At 44.8% G+C, this 20,455-nt stretch overlaps 1 protein-coding gene across 3 annotated transcripts in view; it reads left to right on the forward strand.

The window, feature by feature from the left end:
- Nucleotides 1-20,455, forward strand: part of LOC127027121 (BDNF/NT-3 growth factors receptor-like) — a 192,164-nt gene that overhangs the window by 138,752 nt on the left and 32,957 nt on the right. For all 3 annotated transcript variants that reach the window (XM_050912587.1, XM_050912588.1, XM_050912589.1), the window contains one exon: nt 15,966-16,096. In XM_050912587.1, coding sequence (XP_050768544.1) covers nt 15,966-16,096 — 131 coding nt within the window. The remainder of the gene's footprint in view (nt 1-15,965; nt 16,097-20,455) is intronic.

Genomic DNA, 20,455 nt, shown 5'->3' on the forward strand with positions numbered 1-20,455 from the left:
GTGCAGGCACTGTCATTATATAAGCTTCTCCACTTTAGGAATCCTAAAAATTCCAGTGTCATAGTCACTTTAATTTGTATGCCTAATTTTATATCACATTGGAACCTTCTGAACTGAAAGGGGCAAAATTAGTTAATGTTTCAAAGAAACAATCTAAAAGATCACAGAAACAGAGGGGCATACAGCTTTATAGGAACCTGCTAAGTCTTTGACTCTGCTACCATGTTATATTGTAGAAATGCTCGGTATGTGTAAAATGTACATGTTCAGTGGCCCAAAATTTAATAATAATGTCTTTAAAACCCTCTATGCATAGTACAAAATAAAATAACAAAGAAGGAGGCCTCCTTCTTATTTGTTTGAAATGTAGAAAAATATAATCATAGAATCTATCATAGAATATCTTGAGTTGGAAGGGACCTATGAGGATCATCGAGTCCAACTCCCGACTCCACACAGGGCAACCTAAACATCAAACCATATATCTAAGAGCATTGTCCAAACGCTTCTTGAACACCAACAGGCCTGGGGCCATGACCACTTCCCTGGGGAGCTTGTTCCAGTGCTTGACCACCCTCTCAGTGAAGAACTATTTCCTAATATCCAATCTGAACTTCCCCTGATGCAGCTTTAAGCCATTCCCTCACGTCCTATCACTGGGCACCGGAGAGAAGAGATCAGCACCTCCCTTTCCGCTCCCCCCCACGAGGAAGTTGTAGATAGCCATGAGGGAGCCCCTCAGTCTCCTCTTCTCTAAGCTGAACAAACTTAGTATCCTCAGCTATTCCTCCTAAGTCATGCCCTCTATTCCTTTCACCATCTTTGTTGCCCTCCTTTGGACACATTCTAATATTTCTACAGCCTTCTTATATTGTGGAGCCCAAAACTGCACACAGTACTTGAGGCTGCACCGGTTAGCTATACTGTGCTTAATGCACCCCAGGATACGGTTGGCCCTTCTGGCCACCAGGGCACATTGTTGACTCATATTGAGCTTACCATCAACCAAAACCCTCAGATCCTTTTCTGCAGGAATGCACTCCAGCCTCTTGTCCCCCCAGTCTATACGTACATCCAGGATTACACCGTCCCAGGTGCAGAATATGGCATTTGTCCTTGTTAAATTTCATATGGTTGGTGATTGCCCAGCGCTTGAATCTATCAAGATCTCTCTGTGAGGCCTCTCTACCCTCGAGGGAATCAATGGCTCCTCCTAATTTAGTAGCATTGGCAAACTTACTTAGTGTGTGCTTAATTCCTGTGTCCAGGTCATTGATAAAAACATTGAAGAGAACTGGCCCTAAAATTGAGCCCTGGGGAACCCCACTAGTGACTGGCCACCAGCCATATGTTACCCCATTTAGTACAAGTCTCTGAGCCCGACCCTTCAGCCAACTGTTCACCCATTGTGTTGTGTACATATCTAGCTGTATGCTGGACATTTTGTCCAGAAGGATACTGTGAGAGACTGTATCAAAAGCTTTGCTAAAATCCAAAAAATCCACATCCACTGCCTTCCCTTCGTCCACTAGGTGGGTAAGCTTGTCATAAAAGGATATTAAGTTAGCAAGGCATGACTTTCTCTTCATGAACCCATGTTGGCTTTCACCAATGACTGCATTGTCTTTCAGGTGTTTTTCAATAACTCCCAGAATAATCTTCATAATTTTACCAGGCACCAAAGTGAGACTGACAGGCCTATAATTACCAGGGTCTTCTTTCTTGCCCTTCTTGAAAATTGGAATAACATTTGCTAGCTTCCAGTCAACTGGGACCTCACAAGATTCCCAAGACCATTGATAAATAACTGAGAGAGGTCCCACGATAACATCGGCCAACTCTTTCAGTACCCTGGGATGAATCCCATCAGGCCCCATAGACTTATGTGCATTCAATTGCAGCAGTAAATCCCGTACAAGTTCAAAGTCAACTGGGAGCTTATCCATAACCCCAGTCACAGTCCTCCAACCCAGGGCTCCGGGGGTCCCAGGGCCCATCATTGGTGTTAAAGACAGAAGTGAAGAAGGCATTAAATGTCTCTGCTTTATTTTCATCCCTAATGTCATCTGAAAGATAACACTATCAACTGAATGGAAGGAGATTTATCATATTGTCTGCTAGATCTGTCAGTATTATATGAAAATACATGCAAATCCAAGAGGGGAGAAGAGAAAATTTGTCACATTTTTTGCAAGGGAAATGATCTGGGAAAGTCCTGCTGTTCCGACTATTAAGCCACAGCTTGACTATGGCTCAGTCCCTGAATGTATGAAGTTTCTTACAAGTCCTGCTTCTCAAACTGAGATCCTGGGATGCTTTTCAGACTATGCCTGTTTCTGAAAACAAAGGCAGAAAAGAATTAATACTTTGAAGCCAGTATGTTTATTAGCCCTTCTCCCCGCAAGCGTCTATCCTAGGAGATACACGACATAGTACTTTCCCATCCTTTGCTGAGTGCTTCTGTTTCTGCAGCACAGAAGATCCCAAAAGATTAGTATCATGCCAAGGGAAAGGATTTCCTGCTCTGAGCTAGGAGAAGGGTGCTGGTGAGATCATTGTCTCCAGTTAACTTAAACATGGAAGAGGGACCACAATAAAATAACATCAGCAGGCATTTTCTATAGCAAATCACATGCAATAGCCTTGAAGTTCTACAACCAGTAATCTTTTCAAAGCACTTTGAGATTCACATTTACAAATCAATTGCAAAGGCAAAGGATGGTCAAAAATTCAGCAGTTTTCTGCTTAGAGTTGATTTACATACTGTGTTGGAAAGCTGGTAGTGGGCTGGAAGCATCAAAGAGAGAAAATACAGACTGAATAATATCTGCCACTTATTTTGAACATAGTGAGCCAAATTTAGCTTTCCATTATTCTGATATATCCCAGTTGTTTTAGCACATAATAGATCAAACCTACATTTAATACATACTTATCACTGTGTTGTGGCTTAACCCCAGTCAGCAACTAAGCACCACGCAGCTGTTTCCCCCTCCCCCTCCCAGTGGGGTGAGGAGGAGGAAAGGAAAGGAAAAAAAAGTAAAACTCGTGGGTTGAGATAAGAACAGTTTAATAACTAAAGTAAAATATAATAATAACAACAATAATAATGAAATATAATAATAATAGTAATGAAAAGGAATACAACAAAAAAAGGAAGGGGGGGGAAGGAAAAAAAACCAGTGATGCACAATGCAATTGCTCACCACCCGCTGACCGATGCCCAGTTAGTTCCCGAGCCGCGATCCACCCCTCCCGGCCAACTCCCCCCTGTTTATATACTGGGCATGACGTTCCATGGTATGGAATACCCCTTTGGCTAGTTCAGGTCAGCTGCCCTGGCTATGCTCCCTCCCAGCTTCTTGCACACCTGCTTGCTGGCAGAGCATGGGATACTGAAAAGTCCTTGGCTTAAGATAAGCCCTACTTAGCAACAACTAAAACATCAGAGTGTTATCAACAGTATTCTCACACTAAATCCAAAACCCAGCACTGTACCAGCTACTAAAAAGAAAGTTAACTTTATCCCAGCCGAAACCAGGACAATATCCACCCCTTATTCTATACCATTTACATTATGCCCAGATCCCACACTTTCTGATACATTTCCAATTAATCACCATAACTTTTCCTGTCTTTTAATATATACACACAGATATCATTCCCACGGTCTATGGGCCATCTCTATCAAATGTCTGTTGAGTTCATTCAGTCCATGACTTTGAGCTCCATCTATTGTAACAGTCTGTCTGGGCAGGAGGGATGATGCAAAGTCCGCTCAGTCAGCAGAACAGGATTGGGCTTCGGTGTGATGTGGCAGGCAGGTGACATTGGGCGCAGCGGCAAGATGGTGTGTGGTGTCGGATTGTTGCATGCTGAAGTCAGTCCTGGTTCCATCACTACTGCACTTCACTTGGTTTTGTCAAAGTTCATTCTTCATTAATCTAAGTAATTCTTACTGTAATACCATTAATATAGCACATAACAATTATAATAATGATGACATACAGTGGCAGGATTATATAGCAATTAATAGCATACAGTTTAATCTATTGGCTGTTCTCACCTAAAATCAAATCCCCTTGAGGCACACATTGGACTTCCCCATCCTTCCGCATCACCCACCAAGTGCACACAGGTCCTTGAGCAAAAGCAATCCCACGAATGGGTTTGCCTTTGCCTGACGCAGGAGTAACCCAAACGGTTTTTCCTAGCATATTTTTTATGTGCACTACAGGGACTTTATCCCCTTCTACAGTACGTAAAAGTTCTGATTGGGCAGGGCCAGCTCGATTGACAGATCCTCTAGTGTTGACTAACCAGGTGGCCTTTGCTAGATGTGTATCCCAATGTTTGAAGGTCCCACCACCCATTGCTCTCAGTGTAGTCTTTAACAATCCATTGTATCGCTCGATTTTGCCGCAGGCTGGTGCATGATAGGGGATGTGATACACCCACTCAATGCCATGCTCTTTGGCCCAGGTATATATAAGATTGTTCCGGAAATGAGCACATGGCACTTACCTTGGCGGGTTTGTGGGAGTGTGATATAGTCAATCTGCCAGGCCTCCCCATATTGATATTTCAGCCATGGTCCCCCATACCAAAGAGGCTTTAACCGCTTGGCTTGCTTGATTGCAGCGCATGTTTCACATTCATGGATGACCTGTGCGATAGTGTCCATGGTCAGGTCCACCCCTCGATCACGAGCCCATCTATATGTTGCGTCTCTTCCCTGATGGCCTGAGGTGTCATGGGCCCACCAAGCCAGAAATAATTCACCCTTATGCTGCCAATCCAGATCTACCTGAGCTACTTCAATCCTAGCAGCCTTGTCTACCTGTTGATTGTTTTGATGTTCTTCAGTGGCCCGGCTCTTAGGTACGTGGGCATCTACATGATGTACTTTCACAACCAAGTTCTCTAGCCGGGCAGCAATATCTTGCCACAATGCGGCAGCCCAGATGGGTTTACCTCTGCGTTGCCAGTTACTCTGCTTCCATTGCTGCAACCACCCCCACAGAGCATTTGCCACCATCCATGAGTCAGTATAGAGATAAAGTACTGGCCACTTTTCTCGTTCAGCAATGTCTAAAGCCAGCTGGATGGCTTTCACCTCTGCAAACTGACTCGATTCACCTTCTCCTTCTGCAGTTTCTGCAACTTGTCGCATAGGACTCCATACAGCCACCTTCCACCTCCGATGTTTTCCCACAATGCGACAGGACCCATCAGTGAACAGGGCATATTGCCTCTCATTTTCTGGCAGTTTATTATACAGTGGGGCCTCTTCAGCACGCATCACCTCCTCCTCTGGTGATATTCCAACATCTTTGCCTTCTGGCCAGTCCGTGATCACTTCCAGAATTCCTGGGTGACTGGGGTTTCCTATTCGACTTCATTGTGTGATCAGTGCAACCCACTTACTCCATGTAGCATCAGTTGCATGATGTGTAGAAGGGACCTTCCCTTTGAACATCCAGCCCAGCACATGCAGTCGGGGTGCTAAGAGGAGCTGTGTTTCAGTACCAACCACTTCTGAAGCAGCTCAAACTCCTTCATATGCTGCTAATATCTCCTTTTCAGCTGGAGTATAGCGGGCCTCAGATCCTCGATATCCCCGACTCCAAAACCCTAGAGGTCGACCTCGGGTCTCCCCAGGTGCTTTCTGCCAGAGACTCCAGGTAGGGCCATTCTCCCCGGCTGCGGTGTACAGCACATTTTGAACATCTGGTCCTGCCCGGACTGGCCCAAGGGCTACTGCATGAACTATCTCCCGTTTAATCTGTTCAAAGTCTTGTTGTTGTTCATGGCCCCATTTAAAATCGTTCCTCTTCCGGGTCACTTGATAGAGAGGGCTTACAATCAGACTGTAATTTGGAATAGGCATTCTCCAAAAACCTACAACACCTAAGAAAGCTTGCGTTTCCTGTTTACTAGTTGGTGGAGACATAGCTGCTATTTTGTTGATCACATCCATTGGGATGTGATGACGTCCATCTTGCCATTTCATTCCTAAAAACTGAATCTCCTGTGCGGGTCCCTTCACCTTACTTTTTGTTTTATGGCAAAACCAGCTTCCAGAAGGATTTGGATTATTTTCTCCCCTTTCTCAAAAACTTCTTCTGCTGTGTTGCCCCATACAATGATGTCATCAATGTACTGCAGGTGTTCTGGAGCTTTACCCTGTTCCAGTGCATTCTGGATTAGTCCATGACAAATGGTGGGGCTGTGCTTCCACCCCTGGGGCAGTCGATTCCAGGTGTACTGGACACCCCTCCAAGTGAAAGCAAACTGTGGCCGGCACTCTGCTGCCAAAGGGATTGAGAAAAATGCATTAGCGATATCAACTGTGGCGTACCACTTGGCTGCCTTTGACTCCAGTTCATATTGAAGTTCTAGCATGTCTGGCACGGCAGCACTCAGCGGTGGTGTGACTTCATTCAGGCCACGATAGTCTACTGTTAGTCTCCATTCTCCATTAGACTTTCGCACTGGCCAAATGGGGCTGTTAAAGGGTGAGTGAGTCCTGCTGATCACTCCTTGGCTCTCCAGTCGACGAATCAGCGTATGGATGGGAATCAGGGAGTCTCAGTTGGTGCGATATTGCTGCCAGTGCACCCTTGTGGTAGCGATTGGCACCTGTTGTTCTTCGACCCTCAGCAACCCCACAACCAAAGGGTCCTCAGAGAGACCGGGCAAGGTGGACAACTGTTCAATTCCCTCTGTCTCCAAGGCAGCTATACCAAAGGCCCACCGATACCCCTTTGGGTCCTTGAAATACCCTCTCCTGAGATAATCTATGCCAAGGATGCATGGGGCCTCTGGGCCAGTCACAATGGGGTGTTTCTGCCACTCATTCCCAGTTAGGCTTATTTCAGCCTCCAATACAGTTAGCTGTTGGGATCCCCCTGTCACCCCAGAAATACAAATAGGTTCTGCCCCTTTATAGCTTGATGGCATTAGAGTACACTGTGCACTGGTGTCCACTAGAGCCTTATACTCCTGTGGATCTGATGTGCCAGGCCATCGAATCCACACAGGCCAGTAAACCCGGTTGTCCCTCTCCTCTGCCTGGCTGGAGGCAGGGCCCCTCTAGTCCTGGTCATAGGATTCTCCACTCACTTGTAAAAATGGATTAGAATTCCTTTTCATAGAATCAGGAGTAAGATCAGCCCTTCCACTCTGTCGGCCACACCGCTCGCAGTGCTCACTGGAGGCTGAAGCAACCATTTTCTTGGAAGAACCCTCATGTGTGATTGTTTTTCCTTGCAATTCACGTACCCATGCATCTAGGACCGAGGTAGGTTTTCCATCCCACTTCCTCATATCCTCTCCGTGGTCAAGCAGGTAAAACCACAGGGTACCCCGTGGTATATACCTTCTCTCTCCTCTCTCTTGCCCAGAAGAATACCTTCTCCTAATAGCTGAGGTATTGGTCTGTACAGGTGGGCGGCCAAACTTATCCTCAAATCGCTGGAACTCTTGGGACCATTTCTTGGCTAATATGTCTGGCAGTTTCTCCACAGCCGCGACGAGGGAGGAAGAGAGACTTTCTTCGTATTGCCAAAGTCGGCGAGCCAATTCATCTACTGTTGGTCCCTCCTCGTCTTTCCAGTCCATTACTGCCAATGCATTGGCATACGATGATGGTGCACTTCGTACAAACTTCCGCCACATGGGTCGTGCACATTGGACTTCATCTGGATCTGTGGGTAACCGCCCATCATCTGGGTCATAATAAACCATCTCCCGCATGGCTAATTCCCTCAGGTACTGGATACCTCTCTCCATGGTGGTCCACTTGCCTGGGTGACATACAACATCTTCCTTGAAGGGATACCTTTCCCTCATGCTCGATAGAAGTCGCCTCCAGAGGCTGAGGGCTTGTGTCTTTTTTCCAATTGCCTTGTCAATACCCCCTTCCCTAGAAAGGGATCCCAGCTGCTTGGCTTCCTTACCCTCTAATTCCAAGCTACCGGCCCCATTATCCCAGCATCGGAGCAGCCAGGTGATGATGTGCTCGCCTGGATGACGGCTGAAGTCTTTTCGCATATCTCGCAGCTCACTCGGGGATAGGGATCGGGTGATTATCTCTGGTTCTGCCTCTTCCTCCTGTTCTCGTGATGACCCTGCTTCACCTTCATCCTTCACTAAGCGAACTGATTTTTTTGTATATTTCCTCTTCTGTATAGGGGCAATTGATATTGGCACCGGTTGATCCTCTAGTTCAGCTGCATCATCCATCGCCAAGGTTTGAGTTGCCACAGTGCCTGTTGCTGGGGTTTGAGTAGCCACAGTGCTTGTCATAGGGATTAGAGTAGCTGCAGTAGCTGTCGCCAGAGTTTGAGGAGCCACAGTGCCTGTTGCTGGGGTTTGAGTAGCCACAGTGCTTGTCATAGGGATTAGAGTAGCTGCAGTACCTGTCACCAGGGTTTGAGTAGTCGCAGTGCCTGTTGCCAGAGTTTGAGTAGCTGCAGTGCCTGTCACCAGGATTGGAGTAGCTGCAGTCGTGGGAGCTGATCTCTGGGTGGTATTTTTAAATAGTTGTTTAACCCTAGACAAGATCTGAATCACATTCAGGAACAGGCTGATTCCTAGCAATAGGACCATACTAAGTTCAACATCCCAAGGATATTCAAAATTTACAAACTCCTTCAATGCTATTGCAATTAACCTGGCAGAGAAAGGGAAGATGTGGGAAGATGTCTCCCCAATAGGTTGGCTCCCCGAGGAGAAAAGGTAGAAAGTGCAATTATTAATATTCTCTAGGAGACAGCACCCGAAGTACGGAGATCTCTCCTCCATAGATTGGCTCCCAGAGGAGAAAAGGTAAAAGGTACAATTATGAATAGTCTCCCATAGGCAGCTCCCGAAGTACAGAGGTGGTAACAATGCCGAGTACAAACACCCGATTAGTTTCACGGCTTGCACTTCTATCATATCATAAGCCAGTGTTACAAACAACAACAATGTGATAACTCTAGCCCGGTTCCCACAGATGATAAACAGCACAACAGGGAGCATATACTGCAAGTAGGGCATTACATAATGCAATTTCAAGAACCACAACACCAACTTTGAGAGCAAACGAACCCACATTGTAACCAGTAACTATCAAACCAATACAATGAATACTTATAACAAGTTTGTTTTAACACACTCTGATCAGCTCCGTCGTTATCTCAACCCTTCGTGCCCCACGTTGGGTGCCAAAAAGGCTGTCGTGGTTTAACCCCAGCCAGCAACTCAGCACCACACAGCCGTTTCCCCCTCCCCCTCCCAGTGGGGTGAGGAGGAGCAAAGGAAAGAAAAAAAAAGTAAAACTCATGGGTTGAGATAAGAACAGTTTAATAACTAAAGTAAAATATAATAATAACAACAATAATAATGAAATATAATAATAGTAACGAAAAGGAATATAACAAAAAAAGGAAAGGGGGGGAAAGGAAAAAAAACCAGTGATGCACAATGCAATTGCTCACCACCCGCTGACCGATGCCCAGTTAGTTCCCGAGCCGCGATCCGCCCCTCCCGGCCAACTCCCCCCTGTTTATATACTGGGCATGATGTTCCATGGTATGGAATACCCCTTTGGCTAGTTCAGGTCAGCTGCCCTGGCTATGCTCCCTCCCAGCTTCTTGCACACCTGCTTGCTGGCAGAGCATGGGATACTGAAAAGTCCTTGGCTTAAGATAAGCCCTACTTAGCAACAACTAAAACATCGGAGTGTTATCAACAGTATTCTCACACTAAATCCAAAACACAGCACTGTACCAGCTACTAAAAAGAAAGTTAACTCTGTCCCAGCCGAAACCAGGACACACTGAAATCAAAAACAATTTCAAGATACTAAGGCTCGAGGGCTTTGCATACCTTAGTTTTCTTATGTAAGGTCAAATTCATTCCTGAAAAAAATGTCAGCTTCAGTATTCTTGTTTTCCTGAAAGGTGAATTTAGCTCATAATGCTCATGCATTTAAAAAAATGATAGCATTGTTATTCTAATTTATTATTAAGTAGTTCCTTTTTGATTTTAAGGATCTAACAGAGCATGGCAGTATGCCTATCTGTAGCCAAACTGAAAGGATCTCGGCCAAATAAAATAAATAAATTACTGTATCAAAAGGGTGAGATAATACCCCTCACCAGAAATCAAATATAAAATCTAAAAGACAGCAAACACTGAGTTTCAGTCAGAGAGCTGCCAATCTAGCTACAGCAAAATTAATTTACAGCGGGCAAGAGCTGTGGTGCCCCCACCACTGTGGGGGAGAAGGACTGTCATCTGGGTACCCTCCCAGGAGTTGCAGCACTATATCATAGAGGGAAGCCTAATTCTCAGTCAAGGCAACGAAAACTTTGGGGTTTAAAATATAGATCCTAGGAGGATTTAAGTTGTAAACAAAGCATCTGAAAGGTTTAGCTATAACAACACAAATTTATCAGATTTATCATCAGATGTAGCTCTTGACAACTAGGAAATCCCTACAGGTTTTCTTCTCATAGGTGTCTCCAGTTCTTCCAGGAAGACCACTGCCCATGGAAGCGCCTTCTTCAAGTCACCCATTAAACGTCTCTAGTGTTAGTAGTTCAGTGAGCAGTGCTGATGGAGCCTGTTTCCTGTGGCTCTTACTGTTCATCAAGCAGTGAGCCCCTGCTGCAGCCAATCCGTAAGGATAGAGATCTCTCCTCTGCTCTGCTGTGTTCATAAGGTATATGGGAAAACATCTGAAACTTCTAGCACTTGTGATATTGTAATTGGGTGAGGTGTTAAGATGAGACACACATACAATTGCATAATTTTCATGCTCTTTAGGAAACCTAGCCTTAAAAGGACTAGTGTGATCTTTGGATGTGCAGAGAAGTAGGGGGCTGATTTTATGTTTGTATTACAGCCTTGTGGAGAATAATACAAGAATGTGGCTTCCAGTTGGAAAAAACAACTGGAAAAAACTGTTTTCTAAAGGATATTGCAAATTTTCCCAGAGAAGAGCCATAAAAATGACTGGCAAACTAGAGAAAATGCCTTCCAGGGAGGGGCTTCCATCTCTTTGCCTTACCAAGAAGACCAAGAAGAATGTTGATTATGTATATCTATTCCTTCACAGTGAAAAAATACAAGATCTTAAAGGAGTGTTTAAACTAGTAGAGAAAGTCTCCTAAAAGCCAATGAGGGAGGTGAAAGCCAGACAAGCTGGAGAAAAAAAAGGAGAAAAAAAAAATAGCACAGACTTTCAAATCAAGACTGGCACAACCCCTTTCTGGAGGTATTCTCCTGCCAAATACAAGCTATTTCACTCAATACTATGCTCCATGTTGTGCAAAAAGTCAGCTTAGATGGTTTAATGGTCACATAGGGAAGAGCTACGGATGTCATCTACCTGTACTTCTGTAAAGCCTTTGATACAGTCCCCCACAACATTCTGGCCACTAAATTGGAGAGATATGGGCTTGATGGACTGTTAGATGGATAAGGAATTGGCTGGATGGCCACGTCCAAAGAGTTACAGTCAACGGCTCCAAGTGGAAACTTGTAGCGAGTGGTGTCCCTCAAGGGTCCGTACTGGGACCAATACTATTTAATATCTTCATCAATTACATAGATAGTGGGATTTGCATGCACCCTCAGCAAGTTTGCAGATAACACCAAGCTGAGTGGTGCAGTTGATTCAGCAGAGGGAAGAAGGGATGCCATCCAGGGGGACCTTGACAGGCTTGAGGAGTGAGCCCACATGAACCTCATGAAGTTCAACAAGGCCAAGTGCAAGGGCCTGCACCTGGGTCGGGGCAACCCCTGGCATCAATACAGGCTGGGGGATGCAGGGATTGAGAGCAGCCCTGAGGAGAAGGACTTGGGGATACTGGTGGATGAAAAACTGCACATGAGCTGGCAATGTGCGCTCGCAGCCCAGTAGCCAACCATATCCTGGACTGCATCAAAAGAAGCGTAGCCAGCAGGTCAAGGGAGGTGATTCTGCCCCTCTACTCCACTCTCGTGAGACCCCACCTGGAGTATTGCATCCACTTCTGGGGCCCCCAGTACAAGAAAAACATGGATCTGTTATAGCGGGTCCAGAGGTGGTCCACAAAAATGATCAGAAGGCTGGAACACCTCTCCTCTGAAGAAAGGCTGAGAGAGTTGGGGTTGTTCAGCCTGGAGAAGAGAAGGCTCTGGGAAGACCTTATTGCAGCCTTTCAATACTTAAAGGGGGCTTATAAGAAAGATGGGGAGAGACTTTTTACCAAGGCCTGTAGTGACAGGACAAGGGGCAATGGTTTTAAACTGAAAGAGGGTAGATTCAGATTGGACATAAGGAAGAAATTTTTTACGATGAGGGTGATGAGACACTGGAACAGGTGGCCCAGAGAGGTTGTGGGTGCCCCATCATTGGAGGTGTTCAAGGTCTGGTTGGATGGGGCTCTGAGCAACCTGATCTAGTGAAAGATGTCCCTGGCCCATGGCAGGGGTGTTGGACTAGATGATCTTTAAAGGTCCCTTCCAACCCAAACCATTCTGTGATTCTTTGATTCTACGTGGCAGTAAAATGTTTAGACCTATTTTTTGTGACCAAGAAAAAAGCACTTTTACACTGTCACTGCGTTTCACTTTTTAATTAAGCACACAAACATTTTTACACTTATACTGTTGAATGTCTTACTGTCTGTGGCTGAAATCAGTCACATCCAACCCAGTGAATTCAATGCGGTGAGGTGATCCTGAGCTGCCCATTTTGTTGGGACCCAGTCCAGAATGTGGTGCGATCCTCTCTGTTCAGCCTCACAACCAAAGGTAGGTTTCCTAGGGGGTGAATGCCCATGCCTACAGGTAGTGATTTTTAAAAGTACAAATAGCAGCTCAAAGGCAACCACCATTTAGACAAAAGGAGGAAGATATATAACGACCCTTTGAACATTTGTGTATCTTTGCCTGTGATAAAATGGTATGAGACCACGTCTTTGGTAATTCAGTTATGCTACCTCCTTGGCCAAATTCTGCTTTGTTTCTTCAGTGTAAATCCAGGATAATCCCTTAAATCCAGGTTGAGTGTGTTTATCACCAGGTCTTTGATGGTGGTATTAAAGAGAACGAAATGAAAACCTGCCTCTACTGAAGTGGAGTTTTGCTGGTGACTCCAGTAGGCCAGGATTTTAGCCATGCTCTCTGCCTATGAAAGTTAATGGATTTTATGAGCATTTTAAAATGATGACACTTATAATGTGGAGCTAAACTTCTCCTCTCTCTAGTAAAGGAAGGGAGACAGCCTTGTAAGTGCTATTGGGGAAGTAGAGGGAAAGAGAAATCCCCAAAGAGGTAGGACTGAATGACAGTTTTGGCTGAACATGAACAGGAACAAAACAGGACCTCATGGTTTCAGTCTCTGCCCTGATGAGAACAACTGGTGAAAGGCAAGTTCTAATGCTGGCAAAAAATAATGGCTCATTTATCAGTAAGTATTTTTTAAAATACAGGTCACAGTGGCCTTTAAGCCCGCATGATATCCATAAGGTGAAAAATCTGGGCTAGGCTGTCTGTCTTGGAGCCCAGCTCCTAATCCCTCACCGCTGCCTGCTCTCCTGGCTCCCGATGGCATTGGGAGGCACGGAAGGGCCTCTAGGACTCGGGTGGAAAGGAGTCCTGCCTCTCTAGTAGAAAAGAAATCTTCAAAACTGTTCACAATCTCCATCGCCTCCCACTCAAATGGACTGGTCTGACCATAATTGGATTCCCTCGCAACAATCAAATATAATTACAGTCTGTCATCTTGCCACACTTTTCTAATGCAAGCATAGGGAAACATTTGTAAAACTGTAATCAACCAAAGAGTTTTGAACGGCTTTCATTTAAAAAATAATCCCTGCATCTTTAGCTGTAATCGAAGACCTCTGTTAGTATTAGGGACTGTTTACTGACATTTCCTGTGAGTTGAGACATGAACAATTAGAAAAACTGAAGGAAAGCAGAGCAACTTATATGATACTGCACAATGGCAGCACATTTCAGGCCTGATATGAGCCATGATATCTGGACCCTCTGCTTAAATTATGTTTGAAATGTATATCACGTATCTTGTATTTAGGTAACACTCCAGGACAGTAATTCAGCCTTGATATTTGTTTTGTTATGAATATTAGTAAAGGCAAAGTAAGCCAGTTAATTTGCATCTGTGAGGAAAAGATGTGTTTTGGTTCAGGCCTGTCTCTTGTGCTACCTGCATTTTATGCTTTATTTTAAAAGCCAGTGCTGAGAAGGAAATGAAAATAAAGAGTATATTCCTACTGACTGTAGGGAAGCTGCTCAGTATTTGAGCAGCTGGTCAAAAAGGGGTGGGGGTGTGTATGTGTGTGTGTGTCTGTCTGTCTTACCATAATATAACTTAATTTTACAGTAGACCAGAGTTTGACAAGAATCAAAAATGTTTGTAACTTGTGGTCTCATTTAATGTCTATTTTGCTATTATTTCAAAGCATGGCTTCTCAGTTTTAATGAGAGACCTGTCATACAAGGAGGACCGTTTTCATAATTGCCTCACCCTGCAACCACAGCAATGGCAGGAACAGGTTTTTGTGGGCCTGGAACATTGTAAATAGCCACTCTTCCATACTGTGCTGTCCAACTGGCTAGCTGTTATATGAAATGAATATGATCACAGCAATTCTGTCTGTGTCTGATAGAGTGTTGGAGCCAAAGGGTATTGGCATGAGTAGTGGGAATATTGGGATCCAGAGGGCTTAAAGATACATATCACCCAAGTGCAGGGTACATTGAGTACTTCTGTTTGTAGGCCGTGCACTCTAGAGGTTGTCAAAATGGAAGCTAAAAAGCTAAATAAATATTGGCTCTGTACCCTCTACAGACCCATGCCCTCAACCTCATTTGGAAGAACCCTACAGCAAAGGCCTTGTTCATAGCTTATCTTTTGTTATGGTTTGAAAATGTCAGCACTGAAATATTTAATAGTCTCTCCCCACCTTTTGAAAACAGCACATTTAGTCATCACCCTGGAAATAAGAGACAGAGTGGCATGCTGGCCTGTGAGAGGGCAGCTGGGCATTGTACCTCTGGCACTACTGAGCCCTGCAGGTGAGTGGTAGCACACTGGGAGTGGCTAGCTGGGAGCTCAGGGCCCTACAGCATCCTTTCATGGGATCAGAGCATGTGCAGCGAGCCTGTTTTCATGCTGGCAGTGGGTTTTTCTGGCGCCTGGTTGAGTGGCAGCTGAGTCTTGTGGAGGTGTGCTTCTCAGGCGTGCTGCCTTCCTGATAGGCTTATGTTGGAGGTGGCTCAGGGCATCCCGGGTCTCTCTTTTAGTTTATTCCAGCACCAGGCTCACCTCACACATGTACACATTATTATTAAGTATATATGCAGTATTCTGAGGTTGCATCTTCATAGACTTATGATTTGAAACATATGTATTTTCCTTTCATAGACCGTGGCCCCTTTCCTCAAAGTTGGTGATAGCAAGGGGGACAGGCTGTGTCATTTCTCTCCACTGCTGTTAATAGCAGCACTCCTTTTTACATTCTTTAGCAATGGAGATAAGGTAGTTTCTAAGTAAATGGACACCCAGTTTGGAACATGCATGTGGTCAAGCACGGAGCCTGAGGTTGGTCCACATCTGAATATATCCCAAACTCTGGACTGTTTATCCAGCAGCATTCACTGTTATGTATGCTTTACAGCACTCATCCAAGCACAATGATAAATAGCTTTTTCCCAGATGAATCTTAATTCTACATCTTCTTCTTGTCCAGCAAATGCACTACGTTCCAAATATAAATATATTAACACATTCTTTTTGGACAAAGTGCTAATGAATGACATATAGGCACATTGATTCTTTTCATGATATGCACTGCACTGTACAGGCAAACCTGTCTCCATGTGGCCATAAGCACAGACCCCTTCCTGTTGTGGCCTTGCAGTTCACTTTTGACCTCCATTTTGTGTTCTGTTCACAGTTGTTCAGCACATCAAGCGCCACAATATTGTTCTTAAAAGAGAACTCGGAGAAGGAGCCTTTGGGAAAGTCTTTCTGGCTGAATGCTATAACCTCTGTCCCGAGCAGGACAAGATCTTGGTGGCAGTGAAGGTAAAAGAGTCTAGGGTTTCCATTATTAATTCATGGTTGCACCTAATGCTATTTTATTTGTAAATGATCATGTTTGCCTATTCTGTAGCCCCATGTAACTCCTCTAATATATGTGGAGGGGTTCACAAGGCTAACGGAGCATTAAGAGAACATGAAATTTGATCTTGCTGTGGATTATAAAATGAGAGCTGAATTTCATAAGGAAAAGGAAGAAACTGACAGTGTCACAAAGGGGCAAAATCTTTTATGATCTAAGATATGATTAGTGAAAAATAACATTTAAGTCATTAAAAATACCTGTGACATTTGTGTGTCTAAAAAAATAATCTATAATCAGATAAGTGAATAGGCTATGTGTATAACTGCTAGTCAAAGAAGGCCTATTTTTCCATGAACTGTGCAATACTTTTAGTCAACCTTTGAAATTGTCTGTGGGTAATTGTCATTAATATGGCTGCCAGGAATGTTATAAAAAAACTGGTAGATAATATTGTCATGTGCTGTTAAACACTGGCTGTATGGAAATCCAGAATTTATGATATTTCAAACCCTGAGGAGTGATTCTTGATTATTCTCCATTCAACCCTCCCAAAATACAGTCCAAAGGAAAAGGAAACTATGTGAAAACAACCATAACCTTGGACTTGCCAGTATTCAGAATAATTCTCATATTTCTGAGGGGGAAAAAAAGGATTTCTTTGGAACCCTGGAAGGGCACAGACTACATGGCACATTGGGAATCTACCAAGAAGTAAGAAGATTTCCATCATGATCTCAGAGCTTGCACACCAGACTTGCTTCACCATGCCAAGCCTTTTTGTTCCTCAAAATGGAACCACTGAGGTCAATTTATCATCCTCAGCTATGCATGCACACTAGAAAACAATATCAGTGAAACCATACTCTACTAAGAGTTTACCAATTCTCCCTGCCAACAGTCTTCTGTCTCTATCTGTGTTCTGCTGAAAGCTGAACAAGGTGTTCAACATTTAAAGTATCTCATTTAAGGCAGTAAGAATATACATTTTAGAATCTGGGCTGTGCTTAGGGATCAGAAAATAATACTATCTGTCCATTCACAATTAGGCAACTGTGTGTACATTTTGGATCAAACCATACAGTAAAAGAATCCCAGCAGATCATCTTTTTGAAATTGTAAACAAGAAACAGAGTTTTGGATCTGGCAGTGAGAGAACACAAAAAGAGGATGGATTTATTGAGTACTTTCTTGCTCCATCAAAAATAGTAGGTTTTTTTGGATTTGCCAAGGTTACAAGCTTTTTGATACTTGGAGCTGTTCACTCATGCTGACTGGTGAGAAAAAATGAAGCCCTGAAGGTATATATAGACAGGAGAAAGCAAGAGAGAGGAGATGACAAAACTAGAACTGACGGAATTTTCTACTGTATTTTGGTGAAGCTAGAGTGAAAATTTTCTCTCCTCTGTCACTTCAGGGAACTGCTTGGTAGCAAAATAAAAGCCTTTCCATTCACTTGCTCCCTTTGAAAATCCTGACCAAATGGAGCCTAGCACTTCAGCTGCTGTAAAATGCTGTACCTGCGCTCTCTATCTGCTGCTCTTTCTCACTGTAATTCACAATGAAGATCATTCAGCATTTAAAGGGAGAGATGTCTCCATGGGTTTAGATGACAAATCTATCATTTTTCTGGAACAGTATATTTTTTTTTTCCAAATACATTCTTTACAGTGTCCTTAATAAGCAACTTGCATGTAGCTATGGAAGGACAAGTAGGAAGAATTATGTTTGTGGACAAGTTATGCCTGTTAAGTGACGTAAGAAAGAAGTGTGTCTGCCTTCTCCAGCTGCTCCAGCCCAGGACCTCTCCTGCCTGGCCCCTGGAGCCCAGCCCAGTGCCCAGAGACTCGGGGTCTCTGCCCAGGCTGAGGTACGCAGCTGCCACTTTCCCAGTTGCAGATTCAACTAGTAACGAAGCTGCGCAGGTATCCCAGAGACACACACACACACACAGACACACACACACACACAGAGGACACTGACACAGCCAGTCACACAGATTGCCACAAAGTCCTGCCTTCAACAGCACCTACATACAAGACTCACATAAAACATAAACATAGCCAAGTCCCCTCCTCCTCTTCAGCTGGTAGAGATAGAAGTTCACTAGTGAAAGCATACACACAACACTCTACATAAACAAGCACACACACATTCACAGATCCCTTGAGCACTGGCACGGCCCCTCTGTCTGCCCAGCACCCCTGCCTGGATCCTGGGCCCCCTTACTCGCTTCACTGGTTCCCTAATTGCCGGCTAGTCCATCTTGATGCTCGCTAGCAAACATGCATGCACTCACACACTCATCTCTCATGCACTCCACATTTGCAAGTCCCCCTGGGCGTACCAGCACAGATACCCCACCTGCCTGATACCCCAGCCTGGACCCAAGGCCCCCCTACTCGCTGGCTAGTCCAGCTTAAAGTTTGCTAGTGCATACACATGCACACCCCACACACACCAGGTTTGGGGAAGATACAGACACTCAGCCCTCCCCAGCAGCCTGCACCTGCCATCCTGCTCCAGCCACCGGTGCGGAGCCCCTCACCCACCTCACTCATGCCGGTCCCCCCAGTAGCTGGTTTTGGGAACACACACCATTCCTGCCCCAGTGGCTGGAGGCAAGAGACCCCCACTCACTCCAGTAGCTGACACCACAGGCCAGGGGTGCCTACACCCCAGGTATGACTCCAGTAGCTAGCACCAAATTCCACTCACGCACATACAGGTCTCACCAGAAGCTAGCACTTAGTCCTTGCAAGCACACATACACATGGGATAGAGAGTGAGATTATGCAGAGAAATAGTTAAGAAAAGATTTAATAAGAAAATATAAAATGATAGGACACACTGTGGTGATCAGGCACAGGGCTCAGCCAGACAAGCGTACTGACTGCCCCCCAGGTTTCACGTGACTGGCCCCTTTTATACCCTTTTATGTCTACCCCTCTCTTTGTTCCTTCCTGCTCCCCCCTTCCCCTGCATGTCCCCCACGGGTTTGTACACCTCTATCGATTTCCGAACCTCTCCCAGTCCAGGTCCGCGCCCCCCCCCCCCCCCCCCCCCCCCCCCCCCCCCCCCCCCGGTTTTACAGTCTTATCAGTTGCAAAATCCAGGTTGATTTTACTTGAAGTGGCGCCTTTGGTTTCTTGATAGCCCATCAGCGTGACTGGTGAGGTTTGTTTCTTGTCATTGTCTCCCTGTTTGCTTTGTCAGGTCTGAGTCTTGGTGTATTTTGGTTTCTGGCTTCCTGCTTTTCCCTTGGTTTCCCAATTGACTATATCCCTGATCAGATAACCTGCTGGAATAAACATTCTCACACTCTCACAAGCCCTCATCAATTAGTGTGACTGACCAAGTTTGGTTCTCATGGTCTCCCTTATCATGTGTCAGTCAGGTTTGTGTCCCTGAATGTTCTTGTTTATGGCTTCCTCCTTTTCTTATTTTCCCTTGCTGCACTGAAAAAAGGTCCTTAACCAGATAACCTTAAAGGAGCAGACACACTTCTTACACTGCCCACTTTCAGTTTCTTGCACCAACTCTTGAAGATCCAATTCTGGTCCCTGTCAAAGAGTGAGGTTTTAGCTAACTAGACCATTGGATTGATCCCTGTATAGCTAAGTGGTTAATTGCCTGGCACTTCCTGGCCGTTCTCTTTTAACATGGTACAAAGCATAGCTCATGGTTATGCTCCAGTTAAAATTGAGGGCAGTACTCTCACTGATCAGGGATGGGACCTCACAGGCATGCAGAGCGCGAGACAGATGACTGTGTCCAGATCCCCCTGTTGGGCACAGGGTTTGGCCAAGTGAAAGTATGAAGATTTTTCATCCTAGAGGAGCAGTCCTGAATGCCAGCAGCTGAGGGTAAGTTGTCTCCATGAACAGCAAATGCTTTAGAGAGCTTCAGCCTCCTGAGTGAAACCAAAATGAAAATGTCCCTGTGCAATGGCCAATGGAAATCTATAACTGGTAAGTAATAGGAGGATTTAGGCAGCAAGAAAGCTGAATGAGCTGGCCTGGGGGAAGCATTGTCACCTGTGTGACATCAGAGATTCATCAGAATTTCTTTTCATTCACCAGGGTGCCTGTCGATTTTTGCCTGCTGGTTGCTGGGCAACTGTGGCAGCCTTGTACAAGCATGCTAAAAATCCTGGCACTGGACCTCACAGGAGCTATTTCATCTGACTCAAAATGCATCAAATATCTGAAATATTGACATTGCTGTAGCAAATTATATAGGAGCTAAGAGTTCCAGAAAAAAATTCTAGTAGAGTGCTGCCTGTACAAGATGAAGAACATTTCCATGGCACCTGCGGAGGA

The sequence above is a fragment of the Gymnogyps californianus genome, chromosome Z, assembly GCF_018139145.2.
Source record: "Gymnogyps californianus isolate 813 chromosome Z, ASM1813914v2, whole genome shotgun sequence".
Taxonomy (NCBI): Eukaryota; Metazoa; Chordata; class Aves; order Accipitriformes; family Cathartidae; genus Gymnogyps; species Gymnogyps californianus.